Source organism: Ptychodera flava, chromosome 16 (genome assembly GCF_041260155.1).
Source record: "Ptychodera flava strain L36383 chromosome 16, AS_Pfla_20210202, whole genome shotgun sequence".
Taxonomy (NCBI): Eukaryota; Metazoa; Hemichordata; class Enteropneusta; family Ptychoderidae; genus Ptychodera; species Ptychodera flava.
Genome location: NC_091943.1, coordinates 141701 through 169016, shown reverse-complemented (window position 1 = coordinate 169016; position 27316 = coordinate 141701). Strand labels below are relative to the sequence as shown.

General features: G+C 38.1%; 2 protein-coding genes across 6 annotated transcripts in view; one reads left to right on the top strand and one right to left on the bottom strand.

The window, feature by feature from the left end:
- LOC139152434 (glycosaminoglycan xylosylkinase-like) overlaps positions 1-9062 on the bottom strand; it is a 54780-nt gene extending 45718 nt beyond the window's left edge. The window contains exon 1 of the mRNA XM_070725540.1: positions 8975-9062. The gene's annotated coding sequence lies outside the window, so the exon portion shown is untranslated. The remainder of the gene's footprint in view (positions 1-8974) is intronic.
- Positions 272-26821, top strand: LOC139152433 (uncharacterized). Of its 5 annotated transcripts, none has more exons than XM_070725536.1 (12): positions 272-400; positions 12653-12841; positions 13295-13445; positions 15798-16070; positions 16624-16714; positions 18373-18402; positions 18884-19005; positions 19980-20045; positions 20608-20963; positions 21672-21806; positions 22458-22696; positions 25083-26821. In XM_070725536.1, the coding sequence occupies exons 2-12, from the start codon at positions 12694-12696 to the stop codon at positions 26271-26273; spliced, it is 2802 nt and encodes a 933-aa protein (XP_070581637.1). In that variant the 5' UTR covers positions 272-400; positions 12653-12693; the 3' UTR covers positions 26274-26821. The 5 variants fall into 5 exon arrangements, with proteins under 5 accessions (XP_070581637.1, XP_070581636.1, XP_070581638.1 ...); XM_070725535.1 differs by lacking the exon at positions 272-400 and adding an exon at positions 11462-11629; XM_070725537.1 differs by lacking the exon at positions 272-400 and adding an exon at positions 11481-11629 and having other exon boundaries at positions 15801-16070.
- Positions 26822-27316: the final 495 nt, after the last annotated feature.

Genomic DNA, 27316 nt, shown 5'->3' with positions numbered 1-27316 from the left:
ACTGAACTGCAGAATAAAGACCTTCTCAAACCATGGATAGCTGTCTCGCCCACATGCTTTTTTCGACCTCCATGTCTAGCCATAGTCCAAAGTCATAGTAAAGGTCAGGATAATTATAGGCTTCATTGTTATACTGAACTCTTTTGTGACATTGAGTTTTAAAAGACCTGGTCTTTGAACTAAAGTAGAAAAGAGAAAAAGACGAAAATAGACCTATAAGTTTGACAATTTGATTTATCTGTGTCTGATTGATGACAAATGGTTCTACGAAGGAAGCGAAGGAAGCGGCTCGCTCACTCACTCATTTCACCATTGAGGGAACTTCCTATTGTTTTCAATGCATCAGTTTATGCACAGACAGTGGTGTCCATCATTTGTAATAGGAGGTGGGTGTTATAGGGTAAGTACACTCATAAAATGTAAATGTACTCAGTGGGTGTGATGGTACCAGCATATCGAATCTAGCATACACACTGTGTTTCGTTACCACTAATAAGTCGATAGTAGGGGATGTACCATTAAATCGCAAGAGGGGAGGTCAAAAACGGCAGGAAATCTGTAGAATGAATGTATTTTAGAACAAATTTCAGCATGGCTTCTTTTGTGAAAAATATAACTCGGGAAAGTGGAACACATATGGAATTTTTAGGGAGTATGCATGCTCTGCCTAATATAGGAAAAACATGAATTAAATCTTGGTTGGTGTAAAAGATTACATGTCCTTGTCGTAACTACCTCCCTTCTAATATTAAAATGTTGCATCCCTATAAGTTTCATAATCCTATTCACCCATGGTCTTATTAAGTAAACCATTGGCTTCTTTACAGCAACAGATACATGTGTTACCATCTATGATCAAGATTTCTGCGTAGATTTATGAAGCAGAAATAAATGTCTGTATTAACCAGGTCTTTATACCTGGGGGACAGCAGAAAGTTACAAGGGTTCCTTAAACATTTACCTACAATGTGCTTGAATCCCTATTCTCTGCTCACAACATGTACCCAATAAACTAAGCTACAAATAAGTGTGTTCATGTAATCCATTCTGACTTCTCAAATCTACTCGACCACACACAAACATTTCACAATGTCTGAAAGAAGGGTCACACTGTTGGGCTCCAGGGTCATGGAGTGGATCACTTTAAAGATGTCCAATGTTTGATGAAAGGCTGAATTTCAAGAAACAGCACCCAATCTATGCCAGTCCATTACAGCACTTGAAGGAGCAAATGGCGCGGTATTCATTGCTTTCATGCTAAGAATTCAATACCAGTCGTAGCCTTGGAGTCCCTGGTAATTTAGTCATGAGAGAGATTTGGCCATGTGAGCTATTCAAGAAAAGCAAGATTCTCACTTTGAGAGACAAGAGGTGCCGCAATAATGTCAAAGAGCATAATTAGTAATGACCAGGGCGCTTACATGTTACAGATACTGAGTACAAGCCCCGCGTACAAGCCGCCACAAGTACACTGATGCCTACATTCTAACTGTACCCCCTCTCCCCCCACCTCCCAGCCCACGAGCTGTAACTATGATAATAACAACAACCAGGGTTTATTCTGAAAGAGTTAATTTGGGCTCCATCATGATACCTCACTCTTGATGCCCTGGCCCTGTTCAAGAACCGTCAAGAGCTGAAGATATGTTTAAAGCTAGTTTAAAGTGATTTCTACCTTGGATTGACGTCACAATGATGAATGAGTCTGTCACCATGTGACAGATTTGAACATTAAAGGCCATAGCGTCAAGTACAGTTTCTTGTTCTACTCCCCAAGTATGTGTGGACTGCATTGTTATTTTTAAAAACTTTCAAACAAGTATGTTCTGGTCAAGACTAGAATTCAAACACGAACAGTTACACTAACAACTTCCATTTTACATGTATGACACTGTGTTGACGGGCTACATCAAGTGTTCACACATGCTTTGGAGAGTATAAGAACAAGAACTTGCAATCGACATACAAAACAAAATTTGTACAAGAATCATCACAGAAAGCAAGAAGGAAAGAAGGGAAGAAAAGAAAGGTAGAAAGAAAGACCTCCCCGTTTTAAATTACATGTAAGTACAAAGTAGCTGGACCGTGGCGTTACATTAATTTCTTGCATCAAATTTAAAAATATACAGACATTAGACTCATCATATAAGCTCTTTTTGGTATTTTTACGTGCAGAGAAAACGAACAAAAGGGTGAACTCAGCAGTTAACGTTTAAACAAAATTTATTACGAAAATAAAACTAATTGCTAAGTCAGGGATAGAGTACAAGCTTTAAAAGTGTACAGACTACTTATCTCAGCTGGGACGGCAAAGCTCCAGTCTCAGAGTTGTAACAGTCAGTCGGATGAATGAACAGTCCTTTGGCTTGCAGGCTTGAAGCTGCACAAAGTCCACAGTATAAATCCAGCGTTGACAGTGAAGGTCTTGAAAAGTCTTGAGAATGACTACTGCTGGAGTTTAGTAACACACAAGAGACACGATCCCCAAAAGTCTGACTGGAAGCTGAGCACGTCCCTTTTATAAAGGCATATAAGAACAATCTAGAACTTTTATTGACATGCTAATTACTGTTCTAAAATTATCTCCCTTACACAACTAATCAACTTTCCAGAACATTCCAAACATGACTAATTGAATTCAAGGTTGTGAGGTCATCAAGGGCAGTGACCTTGAGAATGTTCTAGACTAATTGAACTCAGGTCATGATGAGTGTGGGGGAAATGACCTACATAACACACCCCCTCTTCAAAAAAAGAAAATTTTTCAATGAAAAATCTTCTTTTACAAATGTAATCTTAAAAGTGTGAACAACAATAAGTTCTAAATACGAGAGAGACAGTCTGCAATTAAATTGTCTCTGCCTTTGATATGTCTAATGTCAAGATTAAACTCCTGTAACATTAAACTCCATCTTAGCAATCTCTGATTTTTGCCTTTGAATTTCTGCAGAAAAACAAGAGGGTTGTGATCAATATAAACCACTATTGGCTGATTTGAAGAAGTAACATAAACTTCAAAATGCTGTAAAGCTAATATCAAAGATAAACACTCTTTTTCAATTGTAGAGTAGTTTCTCTGGGATTTGTTAAATTTGCGTGAAAAATAGCAAACAGGATGATCTATACCATGACTATCCTCTTGCAATAAAACAGCACCAGCAGCCGTATCACTAGCATCCACAGCTAATTTGAATGGCAAAGTGAAATCTGGTGCAGACAACACTGGGCACTTTGCAGTATGGCTTTAAGTGTGTCAAATGCCTGTTGGCATTGCTCTGACCAAACAAACTTTACTTTCTTTTTAAGTAAGTTAGTCAAAGGCTCAGTAATTGTGGAGAAATTTGGACAGAATTTTCTGTAGTAACCAGCCATACCAAGAAAGCGCATCAGTTGTCGTTTGCAGTTTGGTATGGGAAAACTTGAAATGGCACTGATTTTGGCATCAACAGGTTTTACTCACCCTGTCCTACAGTATGTCCGAGGTAAGTTACCCTCGCCCAACCAAACTCAGATTTGGCAAGGTTGACAGTCAACATTGCTTTACTCAGTCTCTCAAAGAACTTCCGCATGAGCTTGATGTGTTCCTCCCAGGTGTCACTATACAGGACGACGTCGTCAACATAGGCTGCACACCCGTCTAGCCCGGATATGACGTCGTTGATCATCCGTTGGAACGTTGCCGGAGAGTTCTTCATTCCGAATGGCATCACCTTGTACTGGAACAATCCGTCTGGTGTAACAAAGGCGGATATTTCACGAGCACGAGCCGTCAGAGGGACTTGCAAAATCCCTTCAGTAGGTCAAATTTTGTCACATACTTGGCTTTTCCCACTCGGTCGATGCAGTCATCAATCCTCGGGATTGGGAAAGTGTCTGTCTTTGTTAAAGTGTTGACCTTCCTAAAGTCCGTGCACATACGATAACTGTGGTCTGATTTGGGAACAAGTATGCACGGCGAACTCCAGTTACTTTTACTGGGTTCAATAAAGTCATTGTCCAGCAGGTATTTGACTTCTTCCTGGAGATATTTCGCTTTTGTTGGATTCAGTCTGTATGGATGTTGTTTTACAGGCTTACTGTCCCCAACATCAACGTCGTGATAGATGACGTTCGTCCTCGTTGGAACATCTTGAAACAGGTGTTTATATTCGTGGAGCAGTTCTTTCACCTGTTGTTGTTGTTCTGGCTGGAGGTGTGCCAACTTTGTAGACTCCAGCTTCTCCAGGATTTCTGAGTTCTGAAGCTTGACCGAGCCCAGCTTTGAGTTTAGAGTATTTTCACTCAAGTCAGTTTCAGTATCACTATCTTCATAATGGTTGAACTGACTGCACTGACAGGCTGAGTTATAGTAGGATTATCCCTATCCAAATATGGCTTAAGCATATTTACGTGACATAGCTGTTTTTGTTTACGCCTGTCAGGTGTTATTATGATGTAATTTAAATCACTCAATTTCTTATCAATTAGATATGGCCCAAAGTAACGAGCATGGAGTGGTTTTCCAGGAATTGGAAGTAGAACAAGAACCTTTTGACCGGGTTCAAACTTCCGTTTTGAGGTGCTTTTATATATTTGGTTTTCATTGACTGCTGAGATGACTCAAGATTTTCTCTGGCTAATTCACATGCTTTAGAGAGTTTTGTACGAAAATCTGACACATATTGCAAAATATTCAGACAATCATCATCGTCTGATAGGAATTTCTCTTTAACGAGCTTAAGTGGGCCACGGACTGTATGTCCAAATACAAGCTCAAATGGGCTAAAACCAAGAGACTCCTGAATTGACTCTCTAACAGCAAAGAGCAGAAAATGAATTCCTTCATCCCACTGCTTCTCTGTGTCAAAACAGTAGGTCCTAACCATGTTTTTCAAAGTTTGATGAAATCGCTCAAGAGCACCCTGACTTTCTGGATGATAGGCGGACGACCTATACTGTTTAATGCCTAGCTGATCCATTACTTGTTGAAAAATACCAGACATAAAGTTGGAGCCTTGATCGGACTGGACACATTTAGGGAGGCCAAATAAAGTGAAAAATTTGACTAAAGCTTTCACTATAGTCTTTGTCTTTATATTTCTCAGTGGTATGGCTTCGGGGAACCGAGTTGATGTACACATTATTGTCAACATGTACTCATTTCCTGATCTTGTTTTTGGTAGGGGCCCAACACAGTCTATTAGTATCCTACTAAATGGTTCTTGAAATGCAGGAATTGGCTGTAAAGGGGCCTTTGGAATGGTCTGATTTGGCTTTCCTACCATTTGACAAGTGTGACAAGTTTTACAGAAATGTGCTACATCCTGCCTGAGATTAGGCCAATAAAAGTGACTGAGAATTTTATGATAAGTTTTCCTGACTCCTAAGTGACCAGCCCAGGGGGTTTCATGGGCCAGGCGCAATATTTCAGCATGGTAGGGCTTTGGAACCACAATTTGATGTTTTATAGCCCAATCGTCATCAACCAAAACATCTGGAGGTCTCCATTTACGCATGAGAATACCAGACTTTGTATAATAGGAAACAGAGCTATCTGAAGTTTTACCTTCATCATCTACCCTGTCAAACAAAGACAAAATATCTGGGTCTTTGTGTTGTTCTGCAATGAGATTTGATCTAGAAAATGTCTGACTTTGGTCAGCAGTTTTACTGGAAGTTTCAAATCCACGAGGGATAACGGAATGATCCGTGTCAAACACCTGACTGAGAAAGGTGTCATTTAAGTCAACATCTGTGACATTATTTTTGAGAGTATTTTGATTCTCGGAAGTTTTCTTTGACATGGCTCGAGTAATAGCACATGAAGGAAATAAATCGGGTATCTCTTGTTCAATTGGCTCTGGATCCTGATCTAAACTAGGATTATCAGTCACAAGTGGATTAGTGATGACCTTGTCCCCAGCAAGGTCGTTTCCAAGAAGAAGGTGAATCCCTTCGAAAGGCAAAAAAGGCCTAATACCTAAAGTCACAGGTCCAGAAACAAAGTCCGAAGACAAATAGACATTATGGAGAGGAACAGGAATAAAGTCATTGCAATCTACCCCCTTAATAAGAACTTTAGAACCTGAAAATGACTTTTCAGAAAACGGCAGGGTATCTGCCAACAAAAGAGACTGGAAGCCCCGGTATCTCTTAAAATTTTGACAGGGGTAGCGGAAGAGAAATCACTAGAAAGTGATATAAAACCATCATGAATAAATGGTTCGAAAATACCCATAATGCTATCTTGAGAAGATTGACCTTGACCTCATTAATTGGGTTGAGAGGGATTTAACCTCAGAAAATGTGTTACACACATTATTAGACTCTAATTGAGTTGATGAAGAAATAAAGCCGGTTGGCTTAGATCCACTTTGACCACTTTGACCTTCACGTTTTCTTTTCAATTTGAAACAATCTGACATTAAATGGCCGTCTTTCTTACAATAATTACAAGAAAGTGTACCGAACTGTTTGTCAGAAGGAGATTGAGACTTGGGATCTGATGATGTGGGAGTGTTACTTGAATTTTGTGAACTGTTGTCATTTGATTTTCTACTGTCCTTTGAAAAATTCTTGGATGAAAAGGAGGAGTTAAATTTACCTGCATTGTTTCTGTAGGAAAAAGACTGGGATGGTTTGCTGAGAAATGAAGATTTGTGGGTCAATGAATAATCATCGGCCAAACGTGCAGCAACCTCCAATGTATCTGCCTTTTGTTCATTGATAAACGTCTTGATGTCACTCCGGATGCACCTTTTAAATTCTTCAATCAAAACAAGCTGTCGTAATTTGTCATAATTCTGACTGACCTTTTCAGAGAACACCAACGATCAAACAGTTGTTCTTTTGTTCGAGCAAATTCAACATAAGTTTGATCCTTCACCTTCTCAGAATCCCTAAATTTCTGACGGTAAGCTTCAGGCACCAACTCATAACCCTTGAGAATTAATTCCTTCACAGAATCATAATCTGAAGCCTGCTCTACTGACAACTGAATGTAAATTTCTCTGGCTTTACCCACCAAAGCACTCTGCAAAAGCATAGACCAGGACTCCTTAGGCCAATTCAGACTCTGAGCAATTTTCTCAAATGAAGGAAATATTTATCAACATCCTTTTCTTGGAAAGGGGGAACTAACCTGAAATGCTTAGTGATGTCAAACTTGTCTGAAGGGAAGAATTTTCCTGACTGTCCAAGCTCTAAACGTTTTATTTCTACCTGTAATCGCTGTTCTTCTAATCGCAATTCTTTTTCTCTCTGTCTTTCTTCCATTTCTAATCTTCCTGCCTTTCTTTTTCTTTCTGTCTTTCTTCCATTTCTAACTGCATTCGTATTTTTTCTTTTCTAATGCCTGTCTCTCTTTTTCCATTTGTAATTCTTTTTCTTTCTGTCTTTCTTCCATTTGTAATTCTAGTTTCTTAATCTCCAAATTTGTCTGCAATTCTAATTCTAATTTTCTGAGTTCAGAGGAAGACTCAGGCTCATAATCTTTTAAGGCAGACTCCTCAAAATGGCCAGAATTAACTAAATGTTTTGCAATCTTGAACTGTATTTCTCGCTTGCGCATAGATCTTTTGACATCTACTTTAAGGAAATTTGCCAGTGCTATGAGGTTGTCTTTTCTGAGGGAATTAAATGTGTCCTGATCAAGGTCATCCATAAATTCGTCTGGCTTGAATTCCGCCATGATTGAATTTCGCTGAGTTCACAGTATACAGTAGTTTTGAAAAGGCTGTCAAAATGTTGTCAAACGGCTCAAATATTCGTATCCCGGACAAGCCCCCAATTTGTTACGTGCAGAGAAAACGAACAAAAGGGTGAACTCAGCAGTTAACGTTTAAACAAAATTTATTACGAAAATAAAACTAATTGCTAAGTCAGGGATAGAGTACAAGCTTTAAAAGTGTACAGACTACTTATCTCAGCTGGGACGGCAAAGCTCCAGTCTCAGAGTTGTAACAGTCAGTCGGATGAATGAACAGTCCTTTGGCTTGCAGGCTTGAAGCTGCACAAAGTCCACAGTATAAATCCAGCGTTGACAGTGAAGGTCTTGAAAAGTCTTGAGAATGACTACTGCTGGAGTTTAGTAACACACAAGAGACACGATCCCCAAAAGTCTGACTGGAAGCTGAGCACGTCCCTTTTATAAAGGCATATAAGAACAATCTAGAACTTTTATTGACATGCTAATTACTGTTCTAAAATTATCTCCCTTACACAACTAATCAACTTTCCAGAACATTCCAAACATGACTAATTGAATTCAAGGTTGTGAGGTCATCAAGGGCAGTGACCTTGAGAATGTTCTAGACTAATTGAACTCAGGTCATGATGAGTGTGGGGGAAATGACCTACATAACATAAGCTCTTTTTGGTATTTATATATAAAACCAAATATGAGCTAAAAATATTGCAAACAATTTCCTTTGACAGACTTACATATGAATAAAAATTGTTGTGCAGCAATGACAAGCAAGGACAACGACCTATACTCGTAAATTTAACAATGATTGTGATAACAACTTAAAGCTGGTGATAACAATCACAGTAATTATATTTGATTGCGTCTATGAAACTGTTTACAATATGAAACCAAATTGCAAATCGTCTTTTTTTTTACGTCCACGATTCTTACGTACTTGTACTTTGGCACCAATTTATGTCTCTGTTCATACTGAGAGCTGTACACGTGTGTGAAAACAATGGCATATTGGTTATTTCACCGATAACTTGTCACGCTAGCGTTACCGGACTCGGACCTGACGAGAGTCGGTGACTGCGGCGGAGGCCGGCTGGGCGACTTGTGCAACTGTCAACAGAATTACGTTTGTAAACCGGAAGCAACGTGTAAAGTCGATAACGATATGTTATGCGCAAAGCGATATGCAACCCTACATTTTACATCGGTTTATGCCACCCTGTTGCCGTCGCACGTAGTAATTGTCTAGTGTAAAGCCGGACAAGTTCAATCAACATTTCAAGGGTTACTTACCTAGTTCGGGGACGATTTGTTCGTGCAACTCATCTGTTGTTCGTGTCTCCTACCATTTTAACAGACACCTTAGCTATCATTAAAATGGCCGCCTATAAATACTCCTTAGGTTATCCCTTTTAGTTTCATAGAAAAGAGGAAAGTATTTATCTTTCTATTTATGAGGGCGCTTGCTTTAAAGTGAAGGAGAAGTGACACCCCGGTGCGATTTCAAGGTATGGTACTCACCTTGAACTCATTCCTACATAATAAATGAAAATGTTTTCATCGTTCACGATCATGTGTGAGTTTTTTTCAGACATATTCTCTTTAATTTTATTTATTTGCTATACTTATGTACAGGTAAGTAGACTTTTCGTGTCGATGGTAGACATATCTAGTGTCATCAAAGTTTTATTTGAAAAAACAAACAAAAAACCAAACAAAGACGGGGAACACCTAAATGACAAATTATTTTTGTAGTGCATTACTATACGCAATAGTAAAAAGATGGCCATCATCTTATGATTGCATATGTTGTTGTAGCAGGCAGTAGACAAGAAATCTACATAAAAAAACCCGACGTTCTCTTCTATAACATTTTGAAATACATCGCATAGAAATACAGCATGTATACCTTATGATATTTTGCAACTCACAATGTTCAAGAAGAAGCTAAGAGGAAACCCTTTTAATTGTGACTTGGGAGGAAATGGGTATAGCAAAATTTTATTCGTCACTGTAACAGCCTTTCTTTTTCACAGTCTTTATTTTTCTCAGAAAAGGTATAAATATCCAAAAGTAACGAGTCATGAAAAAATTCACATGACTTTTTGCAAAATGTCAATTTTTGAGCTTGAGCTCTTTGATACAATACGTTTCTCATAACTATGACAGAGGGAAATGTCTCTTCAAGATTATAGGCATGGTATTTATGTATAGGCCATTGTGCTATGATAATAACAAGATTTTCTACTTTCTCCAATTAGGCCTACCTCGAACCAAAATGAAATTTAATTCAACTGGCATTTGCAGCATGTAACCTATTACTTTATCATAAAATATTCCATTGTGCTTGTAAGTATCATGGACTTTGCGACGGTTGTTCACAGGAGAGTTGATTCTTTCCAGCAAAAGAGCTTTACAAAATTTGGCAATCTACGAATGCGAAATTTCCCGCCCGGAGAAAGCTGAGAAGCTCTGTTCTTGTGTAATCTTTTTTGGCAAGTAATCATACATATTTTTCCTGTTGGAAGTTACACTCTCTGCCCAAACATTCAATGGCATTTCAAGGTTTTATATAAAAAACAACTTAAATTTTGTACACCATTTTTTTGAAATTTTAGAAATGTATATAGCGTTACTGACATAGTCGAAAACAAACAAGTTCCTATCACCCATTCCGATAGATACTAATGTTTCATCATATAACACGATTGGCACTAATTTGGGATAATTGGATGGTGAAGTAATGTCTGTTTAATCTGCAAATGGAAGCTCATCTGCTTTTCTTCAGACCTTTAAGTAATACATTTTTTTGTAAGTAATTTGTAATATTGCTACATTCAGCTATGTGGCGCCTAACATTTTTGAGAAATCTGAAAAATATGACAATCCAATTCTCCCAAATTCATTCCATTCGTGTTATATATAGAATTTCACATCAGTCTATTACTTGTACTTAGTTTTCGGTGTGATAGAAAGCCAGACTTTTAGACAGTTCCATAGAAATGTGGTAAATCACTTGAAATCTGAAAAGGTACACGGGTCAATGTTTGATCTGAGAATGCGATGCCCAACACCTGTTAGAAGCAAATAAGAGAAAATCGCTCTTTGCTTTGCATTACTTTAATTTGATTATTTTTTGAAATTTGGAGGCCATTAACAATTCATAAAAAAATAGTTACAATTAAACCCTGTCCTATCGGTGCTGATAGTTAATGTAATATTTCATGCAATCAAGAAATTCATACAAATTAGTTAATCAACAGTTTTACAACTTCTACAGGTACACTTTAAAGAGACGCTAAGGACAATAAATTCATCCAACCCCAACACGTTATAATTATAACTTTTCCAGTCCTGCATAAAATAATTTGTTTCCGTATGCACAAGCAGTGAAAATCTGCTGGAACGTTTTGTTCTAAAGCCCTCACAGATCAATTTTGTTTCACCTGTCGACAATTTTCTCGAGGGGTATATGGGTGCCGGACAGCGATATTACCTCCGTGGTAGCACCCTCTATCATAAACAGAGACATTTGTTTTTATCCGTGTTCTCTCCCTATCCTTTCGTACAAACTGACTTGGTGAAACGAAGCTAGCCATAGGAAAGGCATTTTAACTTATTCTAGATACTTCTAAAGCATAACATCATATGAAAAACCACCGTCGGTGCTAAAATTATCATGTAGAAGTCAGAACTCAGGTTCTGCTGGCCGCGGCTGCTGGTGCAGCTTGTTTGCAGCGTGTAGTGTAAAGAGGGCGCTGTCTCAAGCGGCGTTCGGTTGCCGTAGCAATCGTGATGTAATGATTCAACATGGCGATTATCGATGAGCCGTACAGTTCCTGACTTTCTGCGTTCAAATGCGTAGTTTTTTCGCCACATACGTGTGTTGTCAGGGTTTTTAGAAATGACCACTGACTTTTCGCGGATGTAGAGTGTTTTTACAGCACAGTAAGTACATTTTACCGGTGTTTATGTTTGTGAAAAGCCACCTTTTATGAAATGGCCCACGGTCAGTCGAGAGAATACTGCGAGCTCCGGCTCCTACAGTGTGTGTGGTGTTTACGTCCACCAACAATAGTGGCGGTAAAATAGTGTCTGTCGATGCATAGACAGTGTCTTCTCTACTCCGCTGTCTGTGGTTCAGCGACGATAAGTCTACCATTCTCTCTTTCCAGGCCAACGTTCAGTAAAATTGATATTTTTATTTGATATCAGTACTGTCACGTTGACAGATATTGCAAGTGAGTCAGCTCAGCTCGGATAAAATGCAGCTCAGTGCTGTTGTGTAGGTCGAGGTTTTGTCTTGCTATGTGGATCGGACGGCAAAACCAGTTTTGCCGTCCGGCGTGTCCGACCTACATACCCATGCTAAACCTCGAGCTACAGAACTGCAGCTACACTGCGCTGTACTGACTTGTATTGTAATGAGCTCGTCAGTTCATTTTCTTCGCATGTCATGTTTACCAATCGCGTACAGGTGTACGCGTTACCTGGTAAACTTAGCTATTACCGTTACAACGCCTCGGTCTCTATGCCAAGTTACACTGCGACGTATTTACGTTGCCACTGTCCCGGTTCAGCTGCTACTGTTTGGTAAAATAACTTTGTTTTTGCATGATTTTCGAACCTTACACCGTCCCGACTTGCAGTATTCACTCTGTCAATAAAGGTAAATAGATAAATAAAAAAGAAAGAAAGAAAACTTCATGTATAGGATCAGATACACATATGTCCAAACCAGGTCCAAAGTCCATGACACTCTTGTAAAATTTCCGTCTGCAAGCTTTCTAAAACTATATGCCACTTCAGACAGGAATTGCTGGGATCTTGAATTCGTGTAGTGGTTTGTTACTAATTTTAATATTGCAATATTGCAATATTTATTGTATATACTAAGTTTTTCTCCTGTGATTTGATGTATTGTACTATAATCTCGCTAATCCCGAGATTCTCTCTCTCTCTCTCTGTAAGGAATGACTTTGTCGTAGAGAATCGTAGATAATTTATCAACCATGCCGGCAGGGTTAGATGAGACATCTTGTGGGCCTGCATGCCAACATCCACAATGCTGGGCCTCCAACAGAAGAATTCAAAAGCGGATACCAAGAGTGCTGTCCCCGGTGAGACAGAGAAAGGATGCTTTAAATGATACTAGTGATGGTAAGTACTGTTTCAGTGGGAGTGCTCTACTACTGGTCAAGATTAAAATGTTCAAGTGTATAGCCCAAAGAATGGCGAATGAATTTTAAAAAGTGTTTGCTGTTGCATTATTGATGTGTATTAAAATAACATGCAGGTTCATGTACCCTAAAGAAATGGATGGAAAAGTGGTACAGTTTTAAATTTTCTTTTGCGTTATCCTCACAATATATTATTACATGAATTGATTAATTTGTGTGAAAATGGACATTGTTGAATGGAAAAAAAAATTATCAAGAAAAACTAAAAACCTGCTGAAAGTGAAAATGTTTTTGACTCATATATTGTGTCTACAGTATGTTAATTGCAGTATTTATCCACAGAGAACAGAAATTGATTTGCTTGGTTTTTTTTCTATATAAATCCTCAAACTTGAGAAGTATGAAAATTGATTGATAATTTCTCTGTCAATAGATTTTGAACTGCCAACACTGAAGGTAATGAACATGCTGGATGATTATGGCTTTGACGCAAACGACAGATTTCCATCTCCCGATCCATATTTATTTGCACATGTTGGACATCGACGCAGCAGTTCATTGCCAGGCATTCCGCAGGCTGAAAGGTAACTATTTGTACTACGTATTATAAGTCCCACAAATTTCAACAAAGTGTATATATTGTTCGTAAATTTTGAGTAACAAACAAAAAGGTAAAACAAAAACTTTTCGAAATTAAAAGGGCCAATAGCTGTAACTATGATGAATTGGTCACTTTCTGTGTTTTTATGTCGACTCTTGCACTTGCAATTGTTCTTGCACTTCTCCCCAAAGCTGTTTGAAACATCAACTATTTATATTTAGCTCGTCAACACACTGTCTGTATTAAGTGCATTGTTATTGTTTACATTTGAATGCTTGACTAGTCTAATTCTAGACCAGAATTCACTTGTCGGCAATAAAAACTCAGTCTACACATGCTGAAGCTGTGTTGACAAGCTGAATACAGTGTATCACAACTTGTTTCAGGGAGTATAACAAGAAACTAGTGGACATTAAAAACAAATTTAGTGAGTTATAGTAACTGACCCTTTAATACTTTGATCTATTTGACCAAAATAGTCAAAGGAAATATATGGTAGCTCTAAATTCAATTCTCAATTAATGATCCTAATGCAACACATAAGTGGGATCAAGTGGGGGCACCTGAAAACACTGGCACCATTGTTCTTTATAAAAATCATTACGTTTTGTCAAGGGGTCCTCCCTGGCTTTATGAAGCAACTTGACCCTCTAGGATTGTGATGATTTGTATCATTTTGCAATGTGGGCCACTGGGCCTAGTAGTCGTCAGTCTTGCTCCTGACTCTAATTATATTTGTCTGTATTGCTCAGGGACTGAGTGTGGCAATACATCTCTGTGTACAAATTTAAAATATTCAAGAATTGCCTTGTGTCCTGAACAAGATGATAGCAAAGAGTTCTCCAGGTGTATACAAGATGCCATTTGATTCTATCCGTGGTATTTGATAATTATTTTTATCATATACCTATGCCCTGTATTGTGTCTGTACTGAGTTCAGTGACATGATTTATCATGTTGATTTGCATGTCAATACAGTGATACGCCTTGTTGATTTGCATATGAAAGGAATGATCAGCGCGTCTTTCTTTCATTCAATTGAATATTTGCATATGAAAAAGTGATACGACCTGTTGATTTACATAACAAAGCCTGATACGGCCTGTTGATTTGCATACCGGACTACTTACATGGTGGCGCCCTAATCAAAACAAACTATGGTGCCCGTCTATGATTTTGACTACGATATCATGTCCGATCTCCAAAAGTGGCAGGGTTTTGAAGCATAGGGAAATGCGGGGTAACTAAATAAAACAAATGTGTCTATATCGGATTAACCTGCTAGTAGTGCTACCAATTTGAACAAATTAAAGAGCAGAGCATGCATCACACCGTACGGGCACTGACAGATTGATGACAGACCAGCTGTTCCGTCCGTGCATAAGCACAGACGCGCAGACGACAAGCAAATCGGACATGTCGGAGGACCGTCAAATTCAAAAGCACAACTTTGAAAAATATCGTGTATTCATGGTAAATGCGTTCTGAAAAATAATACCAAACACAACACTTGCATGTACTGTACCGATTCGGTAGATATCCTACATGTTTGATGACAGAGTTCAAGCATTTCTCTGCTCAACCGTAAAATAATTGTCAATGAGCCAGCTGATAGATTACGTCAGACGCTAGTATATCAACCCGCCTTAGCAAGATGACGGAAACAAATGTAGTCCATCAAGAAAAACCACAGTGAAACGTATCATATTTTAATATACGAGATTTATTCATTCAATAACATGGGCATAGGTATATGATAAAGAGGTTATCCCTCGATATCACCTCTTGGTAGGGTCGTATTGCTGCTCGTGCGGTTGTGGGCCGCATCACACTCGTCTTGGACTCGTGTGATGCGGCCCACAACCGCACTCGCAGCAATACGACCCCACCAAGAGGTGATATCGAGGGATAACCTCATACAATATGACTGTGACACCTCTAACTTTTTATGATATTTATTCTCTAAAACAAGTTCTTTTTTCAATTTCCCTAACGTGTGTTAATTGATATAGACAGTATCAGCCTTGCCAGTGCAATGCATTTTGCACAATAAATATCAATGCAATGCTCTAGATTCACATGTCAACAGTAACATTCAATTTCAACAATTGCACTCATACAGGTTGTACAATAGGCATTTCAACATGATTTGGGGAGTAGCACAAAAAATGACTTGGAAATACATCTGATCAACAGTCATAAATTACCAACCTTTACACAGCACCAGTAAAGTATGGGTGGTTGTCATGTACTAACCATATAGAATTAAATACACATTACGATCACCATCTGCAAGCAGCACTATTACAGAACACTACATCTATTATCTTCACAGCAGTGCTATTCTCCCCAGTCCCCCGCCACCGACCACTTCCCCCAATAGCAGTGATCCGTCTATCAGACAAGGCAGCCGTCAAATTGTTCACAGCGCGCCGCAGATCGTCAAACCCATTCCACGCATCAAGAAGGTGGAGGTCCATGAAGTGTTTGACTGGGAAGATCTGAAAAAGGACTGGACTGACACCTTTGTGGCCTCAAACTACTACATCTGGTGTCCCTCGCAGAAATCCATGCAGAAGAAGAGCTTGAAGAGAGAGGAGAGAAAAAAGTGAGCAGTTGATGTTTTGGTGTTTTTTCCCTAGTATCTCATTTTACTATTTGGGATGCGATTTTCTGTTGTATGATGAAGCGCCCTCAATGGTGTAAATGACCATAGTGTTTGTATGCACTTTTAGCATGACAAGAGTGACTTTGAAGCCTGTACTTGGTTGTCAATAGTTGTTTCTCGGCCCTTGTTTCAGTTGTAAAATTCATGAAGGATACATAATGTTTACTCTGCAAGCCATGCAGGATATTGTCTGTCTTTCCCACTGTCTATTGTGACAAGACTTTCACTGACCCAATGAGGCCCAAGTCTGCAGCGTCAACTGCACAACCGTATTTGAAATATCTTGTTGACTATTTTGACTATTGAAAACTATAGAACATGTCTAAAATGATCGGTTTCTTACCAAAATCTTCAATTTATTTGACGGTGTCATTAAAATTCAAGTTTTTGATTGATCAAAGCAAAGGTGACACCAGGTATGAAAGCTTTGATACAAATTGTTCCATAGTACAGACAATTTGTCTGACCTCCATGTGTGGATTTTTTTTTACAGATCTGAAAGAGATTCAAATCGTGTGAAAGAAAAGACCATCAGTGGTGACGTACTTCCGTCTGAGCTTCAGCATTCTCTGAAACCACAGAAAGTAAGTACACACAGCAGTGTTTTTTGAGAATTTGCCTGATTTGATAGAATTATTTTCAACCGTGAGATGTTATGAAATCATAGCCCAGGAAATTTCAATCAACAGCTGTCAATGCCAAGGACCTTACCGTGAAAATTTCATGGTTGTTTTTTGCAATATCACAAAATAACAGTACTAAGTGCTGTGAAAAAGACATTGGTAAATTCACTGGTCTGGGTGAAAAATAAGTGATCGCGGCATGAACATTCCTCGATCACTGAATTTGTTGCACTTTTTAAGCATTAATATTTTCTGTTAGAAAATCAGTGCTGGACGCACCAAAGAATGCCTCAGAAATAGCGCCTATGCATGCATATGTTTGACCTTTTTCTAGTCATAAAGGACCCATGATCTGCAGAATTTTGCATTTTTTTAATGAATTTACTTCAAAACTAAAATGCATTGATATTGTTGCACCTACCGAAGAACGTGTATTATTAGCTACAGATTTCATCAGGATGTAGAAATTTGAACTTGATAAATGTATACTGTGTGTCCCACTCAAGCTGGGGTGTCTCAATGCAAATACAGCATGTGGGGGGGGGGGGAAGGTTACAAGGTGCAAATAGGCTATTGAATCTTTGCAGTAACTAAATGTTGCCATCCACTGCAACACATATATGGCAAAGAATCACCTCCATGTGATCCATGTGAGGTGTGTGTTAAAAGCTATATATTACTTGTTACACTAATTTCTCTGTTGGACTTGTGGTCTGACCAATTGTGAATATGGAGGGACATTTACACTAAAGTGAAAATTGTTACATACCGGTATACCGACCTGCCCATTCCTTTACAAATGAGTGTCTCTATGGATGTGCTTTTTCATTTGATGCATATCTTACAGAAAATTGCAAAACATATTGACATCATCAAATTATTATATTGAACCATCTTGGGCAGATGTCCAAGTAGCAATTATTGTGCTTATAAGCGGTGTTTGTCAAATTCATATCAGAAAGATTTGGATATCCTTCTTGCAAAGTGATTGAGCAAGTGTACCACGTTTTAACTTACTTCAGGCATAGTCATCGATAGCAAATACCCTGCTGTGAAAATATACTATAACACTACAGGTGCTCTCAGGTGTACTGAAACTTGAAATTCAAAATGGCCACCATTGCTATTAGGAATAATAAATCATTTTGATTTTCACAAACTAAGCCAGCAAAAATTCATAATTCTATCAGCTTCAAAATGAGCTCCCACAAGTGGTAAACCAAAAAAGTATATTGTAAAAGTATAGATCAAATATCTGTCCTTTAGGTGCATTCTATGGTAAAATTACCAAGCCATGTTTGCCTATATCTATGCGCCTTGGATATAAAGAAGTACATCTTTTACACATGTCTTCAAAGTACGAGATTTTAACCTTGAAATTGAATAAGAAACAAACTAGAAAAAAGTGACTGTCTTTTTAAGTGGTAGAGAATTAATATTGACATAAAATATCAGCTTCTTGTAATTTTTCTGATCTTCAAATTTTAGAAATATTGGGGACTTATCCACAGATTTCACTTCCCTCTTCAATTTCTGACTACCTCTGTTGTATAAATAACCAACAACAATTTATACAATATTCTTGTTGCTCATTTCTATGTAACTTTTGATCTTAACAGAGTTTTATTCCGAGAACAGCCAACAGTGTTGTAAGTGACACACTTGTCTGTCAGATAGAAAAATCACCATTTCACTCCATCACCCAACCCATCCATGTTTCATCAATCTATGGACTAATCCTGTATTTTTCATACTCATTGTTGTTCACATCAATTTTTTTGGAAGATAGGGGTCGAAAAATACTTAGTGTAATTTTTCATAGCAAATTTTATTTTTGTAAAAGTTTTGTTGGAATTTTTTTTCAAACCAATCATGTAACATTGTACTTCTGTCTCTTTCTTCTTCAGTAATGGGAATTTAAACGTTCTGTCACCTCACTCATCTATCATGTCATCTTTTAAGGTTAAAGGTCAATTAAAAAGCTATATGTTCTTACCATTAACACCTATGAAATATTTTTATGTTCTTCTAAATGAAAATTTAACAAATTTTACAATATTATATACACATATAGACGTTACCTTTATAAATGTTTCTGATTGGGTGTGATTTTTTTTGACTCCTCAACAGAGAAGCAGAAGGTCACGGAAGACGCCCTCTGGTGGCCAGCCCTACACACCTCGGCGTAGGACTCATACTGAACAAGTGCAGATGGTGGAGATAGGGCCAGTAGAAAACATAGAGCCTGATGGGTAAGTTTTAGTGAACTTGATCTGTGTGATGAATAAATGGCATTGTGTCTTTGTAATACCTGTAGTGTATAATATGATATTTTAATACCAACAATCAATATTATCTTTGCAAGAAATGTATGTGCAGATTGTGCAAAATCTATGGAAAATGAGATACGTTTAACACTTTCAGTAATGTAATGGCCAAGTGAATTTAAGTTCCAAAGATTGTATATGTGTAACAGGCACTGTCACAAACTGAGCTAGTATGTGTTCAGATATATTCAAAATGATCATAATCTTCAGTGGCAAAGTCTGCTCATAATCTGAAATAGTAGTTGCTAGTGTGATTCTTAGGGTTGTGCAAAGAAACCATCCTCTTTTTGCCAGTTTTGTCATTTCCATTCATTGTAACTTACGTGATGAGATATTGACCATTTGTGTAACAATGTTCAGTAATGTGTAGAAAATCGTTGAGTTTACTTTACACGGTGTAAAATGCTTTAGTGAATGGAAGATTACAAATATTCAATACACGACTTGAAAGTTTCTCTTTTAAGCACTCTTGAAATTGTTGTTTGACTTAAGATGCCAAAGAGATGCATCTCTTTGGCATCTTTAAGTCAAACAACAATTTCAGGAAAATTAGTTTTACACTGTCGTTTCTTGTGCATGTGTTTTTTAAAGCATTACTGCCGCAGCACATTACTTTTCAGTTTTTTCTTTTCCTTCAATTTGGCAAATAGAGTATTATTATCATATTGTGAAGTTTGACACAATGAATGGAATTCGAATAATAAACCCAAATTCTGTTTTGCAACAAGTACAAGTTCATGGTGAAGAGGTCATTGTCCTTTCAATCACTGACATGCTCCATATCTCGTGGGAAAAAAGCAAATACTGATAGTGATTCCTCAATGGTCAATTATGTTTCTGCTGGTGTGAGATTTTGTTTGGGATTTTTCATGTGAAGTTTAATGTTTTTTCCCCTGTAGACTGAATGAATTGCTTAATTTGCCAAGAGATATACTGCTTGAAGTATTGCGCCACACAAAGCAAAGGTAAGTTCAGAGGTAATATATGCTCAGTGGAATGCATACAAATTTTACATTAGCTGACAAATATACAGGGGAATGAATACAAAACTCATATAATTAGAGTTGATGTATAAATTGTAACACTTCAACTGCCTTTAACACGAGTCTCCCCTTATATACTGATGAGATGATGCCTGATTTAAATGTTTGATCCTGCATATTTTAATTGTACTTCATTTTTAGCAAAATGAGTTAATTTCATCATGGTAACAGACATTATCTCCCAGGTTTTCATTTCTGGAGAAATCTGTGAGTTTTTTGGAAGACCTCATTTGTATTGACAAAAGACAAACATGAAAGATAAAACAAAATACACATAGAAAATGTTCATGTATTTTTTTTGCTTGTATTTCCTAATTTTTGAAACTTGCAGTATGAACAATGCACATGTTCAATTTTGTTCATATTGTTTCATCGGAGTACATAATAATCTGGTGTCTGCCACTGTAATACAAGGCAATTCAGCTCTGCCTTTCTATTATCAGTACTCAAAAAAGTTTCAATTTTTTGATTATTTTCTCCCCAGTGATTTGTTGTCCAAGGAGAAAATCCATTCCATACTCCGGAAGATCCTTCCACAGCTTCAGTTCCACCAGGATCTGCAGGTGTATCGAGGCTCACCGGCCGTCAGGGATGGACAACTGCTCCTGAACAAGAAACTCAAGCTTCTTGACGGCCGCACCAAGCACGACCAGCCGCTGGACTTGTATCACCCAATGGCACTCTACTACATGGATGACCAGGTGCTGAGCCGTGTCAGCACGGCCAATGAATCAGATGATATGGAGATGAAGAAGGAACTTGAAGTACAGTCAATAGAATATGCGTCTGTCTCTCCAGTTGCCACGGAAACATCTCCGAGAAAGACTGCTGGAATTGCAGGTAAGGTTCACAAATACTGTATTATGTTAAAATTAACTCAAGTATACTGTAATTTTATAATGGGACCTTCAAATTTTATTTTTTGAAAAATATTTTCTAAGCACAGTTTTGTTAATCAATGCTTGCTGTGCTGCGCACCACTTTAGGCAGGTTTAGATACATGTATGTCTACATAATAAAATACCTAGCTCAGCATCAGTTAGACCAGGGGAAAAAGTTTGTGAAATCTAATGAACCACAATATGCATGCCATGTTTCGAACTTGACTTCTGGTCTTATAAATCAGCCATTCTCCCATTCAAAATGAATAACGGTTATGTTAGAAATTTCCCAGTGTCCTCAAACCTCTATGCTTGAGGACCCTTGCACTCTGACCCTATAACCTTTCGCAAATCTCCTGCATCACCCTGTAGGTCTGTTACCCATATACCGGTACATGTACCTGTCACACATCACCAAATAATCCTATATCCCTTACAGGAGGTAACTCAATACTTGAATCATTGACACTCTTCACGCCCACACACATGACAGATAGTTCAAGATAAACTAAGAAGTATTGTACATTGTGTATATACATACATGTATGTGTGTATTTTATTTCTTCCAAGTGTAACAGCCTATGACTGTTCAGCAAAGTCTACTTTAATAGAAATTTGATTTAATGTCTTTTTTGTGAAAGTGAGATTGCTGTTTTTCTGTTTGCAGTTCCATCGATGGATTCGATAAATGCTCGTGCCAAGATCACATCTATTTCAACACAGAGTCTTCCTCCACTAGAGCCAGGGATCAGACCGACCAAGCCATTCATGTACAAAGGAAATGTCCTTGACCTTGCTCTCGGTAAGTGTGACAGATTTTAACCAGCATTTGTGACATGCAGTTCAAGTCCAAATGAAATCAATTTCATGTATATGTGGTTGTATGCTCTGAGTGCCAAGAGACATCAAAGTTTGCAAGTTCTCTGTAATCAAATGCAGGGAATAAAAAGAAAAGAAAATAGGGGAGTCACAAAAATTTCTTCACCTTGATACAGTTAAATTAATCAGTTGATTACATTCATTATTTATTTTGATGCCAGATTTAAATATTCAATGGACAAGACTTCATTCAAATAATGATGACTGTGTACAAAAATTATGATATATGTCGAACCTAATTTTCATTGATAATTTAAAGCTTGTGATGGTAAAATACAGAAACCAAATGTTTCCATGAGATTAATTTGTAAAACATAAACTTTCAATGAATGTATTAGGTTACAATTAGAACTCAAACTTTACTGTCATTAAAAAAAATTGGCCTTTTAGCGATACCAAGGAGATGATAAAAATGTTATTTGAATTTTTAATTTATTTAACCCCAGTTCCCCATTGATAACAATGGGTTTGGGCCAAAGTATAGCGGTGAAAGGGCAGCATAAAGGGGTTAATTAAACTCCATTATTGTATATAATGTCACTAAAGGAACATTGTTTATACATGTTTATTCTAGGTCCTGTCCCAAGCCCAGAGAAACTTGCAATGTCCATGGGAATTCGTTCAGAAAGCCCTATATCCGAGAAAGATGCTTCGTCCATTCATGTCACCATGCCAACCATGGGATCCACTGATCGCAGCGGACTGGCAACACCAGTTGGCTTCTATTACAGGAGTCCAATGACTGGGCCCGGAGGGACATCAGGTCTTACTTCTTCTAGAATGCCGTCTTCTCCGTATCCCAGTGAGGACATTGTAAGTGAACTTTTGTTTACACGGTACCTACAGTAGTGTGCAAAAAGTTCTTGCATTTGATTGGTCTGTGTGAGGGCCGGTTCGATTTTCCATTGAACTAAAACAGTAATCCTTGCTTTCTGATCTTAAAGGCCAGGGACGTGATCCCGGGGATCAAGTTTGTTCTAGTCTGTAAGAGGATTATGGAGGTGTCATAGCCTTTTGTTTTCCATTGAAATTGTAATATAGTAAGTAAATTTCCTTGCAAGACAATCTGACGTCGACACAGGCCTTTAAAATTTATGGACATCAGAATCCCATTGGCAATGTGGAAAAACCATCAGGGAATCTAGGCAGCTTTTTGCAGCATTTCAAATTTGTCGACAATGTTTGACCACTGATTCGCTGAAGTTTTTGCCTTTGGGGAAAAACAGTCACTGTGAAAATGCATAGACAGCTTTTAGCTAGAGATTTATTAAGCTTTCCACCACCAGACATTGGATGAAACCAATCATTCCACATACCCCAGTACTGTGGTTTGACTTGTACATTTACATGTATGTCTTAAAATTGGTGAAAAGGGTTTACTTGTACCCATTGACAGCTGTAATTACATCTATTTAGATGTCCAAGTTTCCTTTGGTAGACACACTTGTGTCATAATTTTGCAGTTATATTTTCAAGTTTACAAAGTCTTGTACACAGAACATATATAATATCCCAGGTAATGAAATTCAATACTTGTAAATGTAATCCTATTGTAGTTAATGTATAGCCTTTGTCAAAAACTGCAGTGGAAACTAAAAATGACTAAGGAAAGAAAAAAATGTCAGTTGTGAAAATATTAAGTGATCATTGATGGAATTCAGACAATTTGACAAATGTTCTAGCTTTTTTGAGGCAATATTACATTATTGTATACTAACTCCAATGAATTACATTTACATTTCTCAAAGAGTTCAGAAATAATAAAAGTCAGATACTCTCATAGAAGTACTGTATGGCACTCTTTTAAGGTTCAAGTCCATACATGACTCAGGAAAACAAACTGTAATTCACCTCCTCATAACTGTCAATCAAACTTCCATTTTTTTAGCGCCTAATGCATAGAAACCCCCAGGGTACACATTAAACAATACCACTCCATAACTGCAGCACATTTCCCTGTGCACCAAGGAATTTTTAAACATGTACATGTCAATGTTTCAAGTCAATCTATCAGTGAAATAGTCAAAGTTTTGTGTAACTAACTTGACATGTTGACATGAATCTTAAATACACTTCCCATTGCTGAATACAGAAATGTCATGCACATGATAGATACATGTGGATTTTAGGGACAGTCAGTCTGTACTAACAAGGCCCTCACTTCTTTGTTCACAGTCTATTTACTTTCTCTCTGAGGTATAAATATAATTATCATTCAGTTTGGTTGATTACCAGAGCATGTCCCTTGCATGTGTGCATGATAACAGTTCTGTTGAACACTGAGTGAGAAAATATTCAAGTTTCTGTCTGCCTCATGCAGTGATTTTTGATACCAACCCGCCAGCCTACCAGTGTTAAACCATATACTGTATCTAATTTATGATAGCCAGTGGATTTCATTCAGTAGTGTGTTTTGTAATCAACTGGTTTTTTTTTGTAAAATGAATGTTTTTGCAATGTGACTGCATTTTACCTTTTCTGGGTGATTTTTGATTACCCATCATTCATCTTCCCATACCAATATTTGTGCTGTGATATTACTTTTCTTCTAATACACAGACTACGGTATCTCCATGAATTAAATAGTTAATTAAAATTGTCAAAAATTCAAAATTTCTATTTGCAAAAGTGAACTAAAAGTAAATGCACAGTGCTGTTGATGTGAAAGAGCAGAAAAAAGACAAACGAGGAAAATTACGTTTTCTCCCCAGCATCAATTTTATATTATATACCATGTCACTATTTTTAATTTTTGACCTACATTTGTACTGCATCTGAATGAACTGAACTAATAAGAACTATAAAATATTTAAAATTTCCTGTTACAAAACATTTCCATTTTTATTGACTGAAACAGAAAGTGAATGAACAATAATATCCTCCAGGCGGAGCATAAAAACTTGGTTTTTATCGGTATTTCTTATGTTGATATTTTTCATTGCTTTTTATTCGCTTTAACAATGTTAGTGACAAAAAATTTAATTCAATTTCATCGCAGAATTGATTTCTGGTTTTTTAAGCTATGGGGGGAAAAAGGGCGAATTTACAAAGTTTGGGAAGTTAAATAGAGAGTTTACTTTAAGTGTTCAATCTATAAATACAAGGGCACTGATAGCTTAATAGTAGTGAAGGTATGGTATGTCCGTACTACTGAATTATTTAACACAGAACTGATGAAATATATTTTCTTGGTTTACAGGATGGAACTGATGATTACCCATTGCATGCTCTGTCACCCTCGCTATCAACCCACGTACCCAAGCCACCCATTGGTACACCAAATACAGCCCACGCTAAGGCAGGGTACAACATGGCTGCCAAGCAAGAGGAGAGTTGGTCACCCGGGGCACCCTTCACCCCAGCCAACACCCCAATGGCGGTCGGGAATTCGATGCCCAATGCCAGCCCATCCAGCCCAGAGAAGATCCAACTGAGAACGATCACTGAAGCCAACAGTGAAATATCAGCCTCGGTGGACAGGGAGAGATTTGCCGAAGCTTTGATGTATTCACCGTCGCCACCACCAAGCCTGTCAGTCCTGCCACCAAAATCGGAAGGCACCACTGTGAGCTGGTCACCAGCTCTGGCCAATTCCAACACTCACAGCATCATTCCACAGGTGTCCGACAAGTCCAAGCCCTCTCCCATCCAGTCATTCCACACGATTGTGCCTGAGGCTCCATCACCGGAACCATGGCCACAAGTGGATGAGAGGGACTACTACAACATTGTGCAGAGCCCAGAGAGCAGTAAGAAATCAGGACAGTCAGATTTAGCCGCTCAGAAGCTAGCTGAGCAACAAAATCTTGAGGACAATGCACCAGCTCCGCCTCCGCCATCTCCAGAGCCGAGGGAGGCACAGGCAAAAGATCAGGATGAAAATATACCACAGTTCGTCAATGAGAATGTAGATGTTGGGAAAACTTCATCCAAGTCATCTCTTGCCCCTCTCCAAGAGGAAGGCGAGGAGGAAGAGGAAGAAGAAGAGGAGGAAGATTATGATGAGCATGATATGGAATTGCGGATTGCAGGTTTGGAAATTGCTGGTGACAGGGATTATGATGGAGAACAGGACATTCCGGGCAGAGACACTGGTGGGAAAGGCATGGCTGTTTCCATGACAACAGCACAAACCCACAGTGATGATAAAAGAGACAGCAGTGATGCGGTTCAGGAAAGTGAAACAGTGGAGCAGAGTGTCAAACCAACTATTATAACTGGAAAACCTCTGTACGAAATGGACGAACAAAGTGCTGAATTTGAAAGAAAGGAATTACTCGAAAAAAATCAGCAGCTTACAGGGGAAACTACAACAAAACAGACGTCAGAGGAACAAACTGTTGAAGGGCCAACAGAGGAAAGTGGGCAGGCTGAAGCTGAGCAAAAGTGACTCATCAGAAACTTAGGTGTCGGAAAGATAAAAAATTCATGAGATTCTACATGTGGTGGTGGTTCAAGTGATCTTTCTATCACGTTGTGGAGAAGTGCAGTTGTGTTTACAATGCATGCAGTGCTACAGATTACATGAGTAGATTAAAGTTTGTGAGACTTTGTCCGTCATTTTCATGGAATACATGTACACAGACTATTAACTGTCATAGCAATAGAAAACAGTGCCGTCCAGTGAAGACAAATGTTGGCAATATGCATTCCATTTTTTTTGAATGGAAGATACTAGTATTTCATGCAATTTGTACTGGTAGTTCATTTATCTATGCTACATGACTTGCAAATCTACACTTCCAAAGTTCCACTGTGGATGTTTCTCTTTTTCCCTCATTTTTATGTTCAGCATGTCCGTTGAAGGGACTGTATGTAGATGCACGCGTATGAATTGTTTTTGGGGAAGATGTCATCAGTAATTTTGTCACAGAGTTTCAGTACCATACGTTGTGTCTGTTCTTTGTATGTGATCAGTAAAACAAAGTAATTACACTACCAGTTGTGTTGGTGGTTCTCTGTGACTTTTGTCAACTTTTAACCTTTCACTGTAATGGTTTTGCCCAACCCTATTGTTATCGATTGTCATTGTGGATCTGTTCACTTGGAATTGAAGTGAACAGGTTAAAGTGCCTAGGCAACCCTATATCTCATTAATAAAACACTTCCAGTACAGGGGGCCTATACAATTACATTGGCTTACTGCCCAATGTATGCACGTTATGAGTAAAAGTAAGAATTTGTGTCAAATTTTCATTTCTTGTTTCGGCTTGATATGTCATGTGTAAAAGACAGGAAGCAAAGAAATTCATGGGTGCACTCAATCCCCAGGATTGAGTGTTTTGCAATGGTGGTCAAAAGGTTAAACAAAATGAGGTACTGTACATTTACAATATTGCTGCTACGTAATCATTCTGCAAAGAGTTCCCTTCTCTTTCTAAAATGGTAGATTTGCCTTTGCATAATTGTTTATTCTGAATTGTTCAGAATCAT

Excerpts from the sequence above, each read along its gene's own strand:
- LOC139152433 (XM_070725536.1), top strand. The coding sequence starts at position 12,694 with ATGCCGGCAGGGTTAGATGAGACATCTTGTGGGCCTGCATGCCAACAT. Across the intron at positions 18,403-18,883 it reads CGAGAACAGCCAACAGTGTT|AGAAGCAGAAGGTCACGGAA; the intron begins GTAAGTGACACA and ends ACTCCTCAACAG. Across the intron at positions 20,964-21,671 it reads AAAGACTGCTGGAATTGCAG|TTCCATCGATGGATTCGATA; the intron begins GTAAGGTTCACA and ends TTCTGTTTGCAG.